The sequence below is a fragment of the Borostomias antarcticus genome, assembly GCF_949987555.1.
Source record: "Borostomias antarcticus genome assembly, chromosome: 24".
In the NCBI taxonomy this organism is placed as follows: Eukaryota; Metazoa; Chordata; class Actinopteri; order Stomiiformes; family Stomiidae; genus Borostomias; species Borostomias antarcticus.
In genome coordinates, this window is record NC_140257.1 from 8,294,966 (window position 1) to 8,306,124 (window position 11,159).

The window sequence follows — 11,159 nt, forward strand, 5'->3', positions numbered from 1 at the left end:
AGGTGCATAAAACATGTTATTACCTTCCAGACAAAGTAAATGTAATACCACACAACTCAATATGACATGAGTTCATTGGTTTCCACTTCATAGCAAACTATTAATTCATTAACACGTTTCTGGATGTCTACAGGAAATAACAGTGTCAGGTACAGGCAATGGGCTATTGAAAATGTGTAGCCTACACAGTAAATAAACATGTGTTTAGAGAACAACAACAACAACAAAATGTTGATATGGCTATAATCTCTATTGTTCCCCAGCCAATGAAATCAGAGGGAGGGAGTGGCTAATAAAATGACATGTCTGTATGTGCATGCGTGTGTCCGTCACAAAATGTACTAGAGCCCATCACTAGCGGTGTTAGTTAGTTCATTTTTCCCATCGACAATGCATTTTGCTCTACACAAAAAAAAAGATACTTTGTGTTTCAGTAAAGGACACTAGTCAGGGCCCTTCTACTTCCTACATCCACAGACTGTAGAGTAGCAGGAGTCTAGTGTAGCTCATTCTACATGTTAGGATTCTCATAGGTGTAGAGGTTAGATGCATTGTGGGTACAGAGAGTTTGTTGGATACATTATAGACTAGTGATAGTGTATGGCTTGGTCAAATACAGTATGTGCTCTGTATGTGTCCATGTATAGCCTAGGTATGTGTTCAACCTGCCCATAGGTCGGGTGTCATGTATGGCTGTGCAAAAAAATATTCTAGAATCATAATATGGGTGCACAACCTGGTCAACTAGCTACTGGAAATATACATAACAGGCAGAGTAAATTGTAATTCTCCGCCACAGCAAGAGATTTGCTTTCCACGCCAAGCCTGAGTCACAAGGATCTTTATTGAAAAGAAACTTTTATTCATGCCATGTTTAGAATATTTAGAACCAGTAATGAAAAAGGCAATATGAATGTAGGCTCTATCTGTGTCTACACAGCACACAAGTGGCCAGTGGAGTAGTGACTGAAGAAGTGGGTGTACTATAGCAGCAAATATATTGAAATGGTTCAGTTTTTACATTTGCGGTGGATAAAAAGTGGGTATGTGTGTCTGTGGATAAAGAAAACAACAGCCTCTGTATACCCTCCACTACGCTACTGCGGGTGATGTGTCGACACAGTGTGCTTTGTGCAGATGAATTTTGCTGGTCGTGCCCGTCATCAAACGGCTTGCACACATGGGGTCTCTTCAACCCAGCAGCAACCTAGCAAGATGAGGTGATGATGATTACTTTACTTGCTTTTTGCTGATCCCCATCCCCTGACACGCACACGCGTGCGTGTGTGTATACGCACACATACACACACATACTTACAGATAGGTGCAGCTCTCTCCTGGATCTCCCTCACTTGGCATGTGCTGCCTACTACATGTGGAACCAGAGCACCTTCCCCCGCTCCTCTGTGAGGATGTGCCTTGTGTACAGCTTTGACATTGCAGGAAAAATCTCAGTCCAGGTGACGAACACATTCTGTAGGCGATACATCAATTATGTTATAAAAGATAACTAAAGGCCAGCGCAGTCATTGGCTTGGTGCTGTAGGACCCTGTTAATAATAATAGATAAACAAATAATTGTATTCATAAAGCATGTTTCATTGTGAGTCTATTTCAAAGTGCTGGAATAATCACAAAGTCATTAAGAAAACGAACAAGCAGAATGATAACAGAGACATTAATTAAAATACACATTACATAAAAAAAGCAAGTAGGTCTTTAAACCAGGCTTAAAAGAATCCAGAGTCCGAGGTGTCCTCAGATTGTCAGGGAGGGCATTCCAAAGGTAGGAGGCAACTGAGCAAAAGGCCTGATTTCCCATAGAGTGGAGCTTAGTCCCGGGGGTATGAAGAAGCAGTCTGGAGTTTGGAGATGTTTTTAAGGTGGTAGAATGATGTCTTACAGAAATGTTTAATGTGAATGTCAAAGGCCAGGGAGGGATCAAACTTGACACCACCAAGGTTGGTGATCGAGGAGGAGAGAGTGATGGTTTTGCCTGCAATGGTGAGGTGGGTTATGGGAGAGTTCTGGACCTGAGAGGTGCCGACAAGTAGAGCCTCCACTTTGCTGCTGTTTAGTTGAAGGAGGTTTTGTTTTATCCACGCCCTTGTCTTCTTAAGGCAGGTGTTGAGCTGTGAGCAGCCAACAGAGGGACTTGGGGCAGTTTTCAAGTACAGCTGGGTGTCATCAGCCTAGCAATGGAATGATATTTCATGCCTGCTGATGTGACTGAGGAGAAACATAGGATAAACAGAATGGGGCCAAGAAAAGATCCTTGAGGGACACCACAGGAGACCTAGATGGCCCCCAGGGAGACATATTCTGTCCTGTCTGATAGATAGGATCAGAACTAGTTCGGGACTTGCTCAGAGAGACCGATAGAGTTTTGAAGGCGATTGAGAAAGATGGAATGATTGATTGTATCAAACGCTGCACTTAGGTCCAGTAGAATCAAGAGGCAGGGGAAACCAGCATTAGCAGCCATTTGTGACCCTGTGCTGAAACTATTATTCAAAAGGCTGTGTGTTGCATTAGGCTACTCTCTAAAAACCATTCAGTCGAGATCACTTTTGTCAAAATTGACCCATTATTAGCATGCATCTATAAATACATAGCATATGAATTTTGGCGGTGTGCTCTGTTCGGGGGGCCCCCTGCCTTCCACCGATGTGGAAAGCGCGTTAGCAGGGGGAGGCAATCTAGGTGTTCCCCCCTCTAGGCCGCTTGGCCCAGAGAGCCAGAAGGGGTATCTAGCCCCATGCCTCTATGACGATCAGAGTGGGCTGCGATCGGGAAGACGCTCGGAGGTAACTCAGCCAACTAAGACCGTCAAAGAGAGCCACAGGGGGACTGCTGTACATTATAGTCCCCGGCTTCCACGGGCCAACGCTTCATGGAGTCCGAAGGAGATACAGCCTAGTGTCTCTACCTCCATGGTGACCGGAAGGAGCGCTGGATGGCAATCCGGACATGTTTCGGCCCACGGTCACCACGGAGAGCCACAGAGACCAGCTAGTGTCTACCCTGGCTTCCACTAGCCGACGCATAGTGGAATACCGGAAGAATGCAGCAATACCCCGGACAGAGAGCAACGATGACAACAGAGATGACATCGACATACGCAGGTGGAGCAGGGGAGGAGGTGGGGCGAACATGCAAATGCACAACCAGCAGTAATGGCAAGCGCGAACAATGACATGTTTTGACAGCTTAAATACATGTGCTCTAGCGAGCTGAACCAATGCTATGACAGCTGACAGTCAGCTGGTGGGTTGCGTCATACGGGGTGTGACTGATTAACCTCTGCCGATTACCCCGGCCGTGACGTTACGTAGGAGACTTCATTTCTGGTTCAGCAGAAAGCAGGAATGTTTGAATTTGAAAATGGTAAATTATCAGCAGAATAAACCTGCAAATGACTCTAAATGTTTACATTTGTTTCCGCTGCTGTATTGACTGCACATGAGGAACATGTTTACTGTGCACTTGTTTAGGTCAATTGACTGTGCTATTGATTGTCAGGCAATTTTGCTGTTTTATAGTTCTCCTGATGTTGGATGTTGACTAATTTTGTCAACACCATTACGACTTTAAATGCTTAATAGGCTACAGGCTATCAACTGACTCGAGGTTGTTTTCTCAAAGGCTTACAAGGCTTATGCAAAAGGTGAAAGCGTACTGTAGGCTACCTCCTCACGACACACGCACACATGCTTACACATTCTACACAGTAGGAGGCGACCTTTGACTGTAGCCTATATGAGCACCATCTGGACCGACTGCAAAACCTAAACCAAACACGAAATAATTGAGAAATTGGAACGCCATGGCAGGACGCGACAGGATAGTACAACTGCTCAGGCAACTCGAAAAAGCAGCGTAAGTTGATCCAGAACATGCGCATTTCAAAGAGTGTTAAATGCAGTGTGCTAAACACGTAAACATTCGTTCAAGCAGCGACGTCAGACTCGTTGCACCCTCGTTTTAACCTGCGCTTCTGCAGAAACGTGTCTGGCTAGGCAACATTTGATCAGTTGCGTAAGAATAATGTCATACATGTGCTTATTCATTACAGATGCAGATGTCCCGCTCATTCCAATACATTCCACCAAGGTTGGGAAAAACATGTTTTCAAGCAAACAGGCAAATCAAACCGCATTATTGTAATGTGGTTAAGTATTCTGCTTGTTTGTTTCAGGTGCAGGAGCTGCCCCGTGCACTGTCAGAGAAACTGACTATGCATTTGAGGTACTGATTTGATGAAACTTTTGTAGCCTACATCGAAATGTAGGCTAAATCAAGGCTACGCTTTTCACTGTTCCAAAATTGTACTGTAGTAGCCGATAGCAATATTGTTAGATAATGCGCGGAATCAGCTTATCTTGATATTGCTGATATACTGTGGATATACTGTAATTTGATTAAAATAAGCAATATTCTCATGTGATGACGTTTCCAATGTTAACTCTTTGTTTTGTTTTGTTTTGTTTTATTAGATGGCCAGCTCAAACATCAGATATGGAGAAGGTGTCACACAGGAAATAGGCATGGTAAATTAGCTGATCAATTTGCATTGTAAAAAGTGGGCTAGATTTGACAGATGAATCAGTGTAATCACACAATCAAAACGTAGGGCCCAAACTGATACTAACAATGTTGTGTAGTAACAATGTTGTCATGCAGTAATCAATGTTAATGGAATACTTTTATGAAGCCACTCATTTCAAAGTCTTTTCTCATTTGTAGAGCCACATATCATGCAATATTTTTAGTGGAGTGGCATTGTACCATATTTTATACCTCAGCCCCAATCATCCACAACCATGCCTGTTAGACGGTAATGATGCTCTCCTCAAACACAGGACCTTCAGAACATGGGGGCTCGTAACGTGTGTCTGATGACGGACAAGAACCTGTCTGCCCTCCCACCAGTCAAAGCGGTGCTGGAGTCCCTGGCTAAGAATGGAGTGAACTACAGGGTTTTTGACAGCGTGCGGGTGGAACCAACAGATGGCAGGTGAAGCTCGTCTTTCTTCTGGTTGTCTGTCAGTCTGTCACAATGGATTTGGTTCATACTGTATATCTGCAGTAGTTACAGTACAATGTCTAATAAGATAGTAACCAGATTATTATTGATTTATGAGCAGTATTGGTTAAGGGCAATTCCTATCCTTGATTGTATTGATCTAAACCACTAAACTGTATTACCAACCGCAAAGTATCATTTTTATAACCAATACAATTTCCATGTGTGAACGTAATGTGACAATTTCCACGTGTGAAGCAAATGTACACTGACAAAATTAGCCTGGAGATGAATGGTCAGTTGACCGTTTGCATTCTGCACAGCTTCAAGGAGGCCATAGCCTTTGCGAAGAGAGGGGTGTTCGACGTTTACGTTGCTGTGGGAGGAGGATCAGTGATTGACACCTGTAAGGCGGCCAACCTGTATGCTTGCCACCCCGAGGCGGATTTTCTTGACTTCGTCAACGCACCCATAGGGAAAGGAAAGCCGATTACTGGAGCTCTCAAGCCCCTGATTGCAGGTATTACCCAGAGAGAGTATCTCTTTCAAGAGAGAGTATCTCTTTCAGCAGAATACCGAATCAGACTCTGTTCTCCAGCCATGAACATTTAGGATTCATAGGGCTGCAAAATGTCATACTGCCATTTAGATCAGAAGCATTGTGACCTCATGGCCACATTAGGATACTGTGGATTTATCAGACGTTGGTGAATTGATAGGGTTTGATTTCATATGAAATTATATGGTATGATATGTACTGTATATCTAATGGAATCTATAATATACTGTACTGTAAGTATAAGAAAGATAATTGTTTGATGACCTGTCTTCTGGATGGTCATAAGGAAACTTGACATAACTTGACAGATCGACTTGGTATAGAGGTTGTTACATACTTTCAAATGTTGAATTCTAATAGTGTAGAGTTACAGATGTGCTCGTATAGGTCATTTACATGGGTGCACACTGTAAGTCATTCCACCTTTTTCTTCTCCAGTTCCTACAACAGCCGGAACTGGGAGTGAGACGACCGGTGTAGCCATCTTCGACTTTGAGAAACTGAAGGCAAAGACTGGTATGTTGTAGAGAGACAATGTATTTTTAAAGCCAGCTTTCTTTCCTCTTACGCGCATTGCTTGCTATTTTTAAACTGTCAACGGTGCCGTGATTCAAAATGACGGGTTTGCCGGTTTGCTCGTTTGCGCAGGCATCGCCAGCAGGGCTATCAAGCCAACACTCGGGATAGTGGATCCTCTGCATACTCTACACATGCCGGAGAGGGTTGCAGCCAACAGTGGTTTTGATGTGCTATGGTACAGTATACATTGTGAATCACATTTCATCTTTTGCTTTATATGATCTTTGTATTTTAAAGCTGTGTTGTTACTCTTTCCATGTCAGTGAAATATCTCATTCCTCCATGCACTACAAAACCTTGAAAAAGTAGCACCTTTGACGACTTTTCCTTTTCCTGACGACCTTCCCGCTGCACCTTTCCCCCACTGCATTTATAGCACTGCTCTTTGGCCTAGGGGTGTCACCTTGTTGTCAGATGCAAATGACTGATAAGATGGTGTCCATCATATCCACAGAGGCCCAGGTTTTGTTCCAACAAAAAGTAAAACACCTTATTCAACTAATAAACAAATCTGTCCTCAGTACGATAGGTTGCATCAGGTGGTATTTTTGGTTAGTATGAATCTCACATCAGCCATTTAGACTGTGCTTAACTCCTCTGTACTGCCTCATGAAGTCACAACTGCATCCACATCTTTTTTGATCGGATTCTGTGAAATGACCTCGAACGCCAGACAAACTGTTTTTTTTCTCTCTGGCCCTCCCACGACACAGCCACGCTCTGGAGTCCTACACAGCCCTGCCTTACAACATGCGCAGCCCCTGTCCTCCTAACCCCATCAACCGGCCGGCCTACCAGGGCAGCAACCCTATCAGTGACGTCTGGTCCAGACACGCCCTCGGCGTGGTGGCCAAGTACATGAAACGGTACATCTCGTTAGGAGCAGGCTGCTGCTTAATTGATCCAACAGAACCAGCGAGATCATTTAGGTTTTGCATGGATTTAGTTTGTTAAAGAAGTGAACGTTGGTGTGAAGAAGCTGTAGTAAAAGGGGAATATAAGTGGCTACTCTACTGGGGTCAAAGCCATCTAACAAGCTTAGTCCTTAACCTGGCCGTAAGCCCCGTATGACTACAGGTAACAGTTAGGAGGTGCAATACTTGCTGAATATATATCCATACACCAGCAGTAGTCATTTCACAGGAATGCTTGTATAATGTCAAATGTGACAGAATGGTGTGTGTGTCTGTCTCAGGGCAGTGAGGGACCCGGGGGACGTTGAGGCCCGGTCCAGCATGCACCTGGCCAGTGTGTTTGCTGGGATTGGGTTTGGAAATGCTGGGGTCCACTTGTGGTAAACCTACATATTTATTGAATACAATATTATGTAACTATTGCGAAATACACACTGTACATTCCTTTTTTATATTGTACAAACCCTACGATACAAGCCTCTATATTAAGAGTAGGAGTTCACACATCCTGCACAATTGCACAGATCCTCTATCTTCCCTTGTCTTACTGGCAGCTTTGTTGTTTGACTGGTGTTTGTTTTATTAGTCACGGGATGTCCTATCCCATCGCTGGAAATGTGAAGACACACAAAGCCAAAGGCTACAATGTGGACCACCCGATAGTGGTAATGCTATTTTTATGTTTCTGGCCTCCATTCAGTTACCAAACTGCACTGGGAAACATTATACTTAATTTGAATTTTAACATAATACTGTATATTCGGAAATAGTTTGGTCATAGAGTCTATGATCATGTGTATCATACTGTACTACACTGGATCCTTTGATTTAGCTGCAGACGGTCGGACATGCCTGTATGCTTTTCTGGTTTTCCAGAATTGAAAGAAAGTACTTTACTTCTCACAGTTTAGAGCTTCATGAGTTAAACACTATACACATAAAATGAATGTGTTAATGCATGTTGAACGTTTCATATATTCATTATTCATGAAGAAAATATCACATATCCACTATTTCTTTACCACAAAGGAACATGTACTGTATTATGGGTGGAGAAAACATGTTTACTGTTGCAACTGGCTTGTTTTTAATTGTGTCTTCATCGTGTGTGTGTGTGTGTGTGTGTGTGTGTGTGTGTGTGTGGTCCTCCAGCCTCATGGTTTGTCAGTGGTCCTGACCTCCCCTGCAGTCTTCTCCTTCACGGCCAGCATGTGTCCAGAGCGCCATCTAGAGGCCGCAGAGATACTTGGTATTTACCACCCTTCCCTAAAACACTGTATAACCTCCCGCACGGAACCTATAAAAACATCCACCCACGTCCGAGTAAGGGCCCAGAGTTCATTTTCATCCTCAAATCATTAGTGTGACACTTGGTGGTCAACACATGTCAACACTTTACCTGCTACACTGCATGTGATTTTGTAACAGCTGCTTTTATAAGGGCCCTGACTAAATGTCATGGCAAGTCTGTTTGGTGTATGAATAGATGTATGATCTAAATAAATCCTTTATTAATGTCCAGGGTGAATTGCCACCAGCAGCAAACAATGATAACACAGACACAACAAATAGTTTTGTATGTATGTGTATGCATTTTTGCATGTGCAACACTCCCGACTTTGTACACATCTGGTTTTGTAATATCCAGCTATCACCAACAGTTGAAAATTTGCTATTAGGCTAACACTGGCACATTTACCCTGTGGTTGATTCATTTGTACTGTCCTTGATCAACTTTGTTAAGGGGCGGATGTGAGCAACGCCAAGAGGGAGGACGCCGGTCTGCTATTGGCTGACACCCTGCGCCAGTTCCTGTATGACCTCAACGTGGAGGACGGCCTGAGTGCTGTGGGCTACACCAAGGAGGACGTGCCTGCGCTGGTTAAAGGGACTTTACCTCAGGTACCGTACCACAACTCTCTGTTCTTGTTTGTGCAGTAACACATTTTGTGTCTATTAAGGCTGATTCATAGTTGATGTAAACAACGCAAGCTACGCTGTGAGCGCAAGCTCCAACATGACTCGAGAGCTTGCGTTCTGTGTTTTGTTTTGTGGAAACACAAGGAATTGCACTATTGCTTGCGTCAAGTGACAAATTTCGGCATGACACACGCAAGGACGCAACGATATCTTGCTTGGCCTTGCGAAGCTTGCGTTGCTTGCGCTTATGTAGTTTGCGTCGACTATGAATCCGCCCTTAGGGATACGCGATATATCGGCAATCATATCGGTATCGGCCGATGTTAGTCGTTTTTTAATATATCGGTATCGGTCCGATGTGCAAAACAGGGCTGATGTGAACAGCTAATAATTATTACTGTCTAGCTGCTGTTTTGTGTGTAGTTGTTGAGAGGAAACAATGAGGTAAATCTATGATTTATCGGCTTTTCCAAGTGTTTTGCTCATAGAGACAGTGTTTCCATGTGTTTTTCAGTATTTATAACATTTGATTATCATAGAAACTTGTTTTTATACAGGACATAACGACATCGGTAAATATTGGTTGTCGTCCATAACAGCAATGTTAATATCTGTTATCGGTATCGAAATCTACATTTTCATATCGGTGCATCCCTAGTGTCAATTATATTGTTGTGTTTTTTTTTCTCCTGTTTTTAATTGACCAACTCTCTCAGGTTTTCCTTTGTCACGTCTCTGACAGTCTAAATACACTACCCGCATCGCGTCACGTCGCCATCAGCGTTATTTAGAGAACTTAAATTAACAGGAACGTTCTTTGGGGGAACGCTACAGGGTCTAGGACAGTGGAAGAGATTAACAAATAATGCCATAGAGAGAATTCAAGCTCTGTAATTCTTGACGTTGGACGCTGCCATCAAACACGATGAAGCACGGGGGGGGGGGAGTGGAGCAGCTTTCATTGGTTTGAAATGAGTCTTTCCCCTGGTGGCTGATGGCAGTGCCTGACGTCCGATGGCCGTAGCATGGCGGAGACGTTATTGTGTCACTATGGTCTCTTGCAGGAGAGAGTGACCAAGCTGTCCCCAAGAGAGCACACTGAGGAGGACCTGGCTCATCTGTTTGAGGCCTCTATGAAGCTCTACTAAGAGTGTGACACACACACACACACACACACACACACACACACACACACACCATGAAGTAAAGCACAACCCACAAAATGAATGCGTAAAAGGGCTTCCTTACTTATCCTACTAACAATTGATTGACATACCCTTGATTGATAAGGTGAAACAAACAAGAAATGCTAGCCTTCTTTGAAAGATGTATATGAATTGCTAACCAGGATTACCTTTCCGATAAGCTATCTTAGATTTTATGCCTCCATCAATTGATGATTATCAGTCACTGTGTTACAGTAACTCAACCTGTTTTGATTTGTTGACCTCACCTGTTCTTTATTTGTCATCCTCCACCGTACGTCCATTAACACTGACCATTAACACGTGACTTGAACAGCAGAGACACGTCCGCTGGTCTTTCTGAGGAGCGTAGTGACTGTATTTAATCTCGTTTCCTGATTAGCTGGGACGGCCATTACATTATGCGAACCCCAGCTAAACTTCTCTCTGATCTTGGCGCTTTTAAGTGGCTTAAGTCCTAGAGAGCATGGGAAGCCAACATAGGCTCTGGTGAGACTAGGAGAGTTAAGATGTGTGCGGTAGTGATACAAGTATGATAATTAATATTGGTGTTTATAATGGTGTCGGGGTGTAAATGTATTATGCATCACAATGATGTTATTCCTGAGAGCAACAGTAGCAATATTATACAGATGTTAATGAAATAGAGATGTAAGATCGTAACATCATGAGACTATTCAGTGGTGTTTTTGGGGGGCAGGTGTTCAGTGAAAAATGAGGGCACCTTGCGTAGCGAGATGTTGGGGGGGGGGGGGGGGGGTGCTGACAGAGTTTCTTGATTGTCGTGCGAGTTGTTGACCGAGGGGGGGTTGGGGTGGGGGGGGGGGGGGGGGGTTGGGGAGGCGTGTGACCTGGATAAGATTACTACATAATATTAAATATTCAGCTTAAGTATACTGATAGCTTCACATGCTGTACCAACAACAAATTCTACCGACACTGGTCGTTTGGTGGTC

The 11,159-nt window shown here is 43.7% G+C and overlaps 1 protein-coding gene across 1 annotated transcript; it reads left to right on the top strand.

Annotated features, from left to right (window-relative positions):
- Positions 1–3,826: 3,826 nt before the first annotated feature.
- adhfe1 (alcohol dehydrogenase iron containing 1) lies at positions 3,827–10,300 on the top strand (the record flags this gene model as incomplete). The annotated part of the gene is made up of 14 exons (XM_084458440.1): positions 3,827–3,879; positions 4,076–4,113; positions 4,199–4,248; positions 4,497–4,550; positions 4,863–5,017; positions 5,350–5,546; positions 6,024–6,101; positions 6,234–6,339; positions 6,878–7,030; positions 7,360–7,458; positions 7,665–7,743; positions 8,231–8,327; positions 8,823–8,980; positions 10,063–10,300. 14 exons carry the CDS (start codon positions 3,827–3,829, stop codon positions 10,144–10,146), a joined length of 1,401 nt encoding a protein of 466 aa, XP_084314566.1. The 3' UTR covers positions 10,147–10,300.
- Positions 10,301–11,159: the final 859 nt, after the last annotated feature.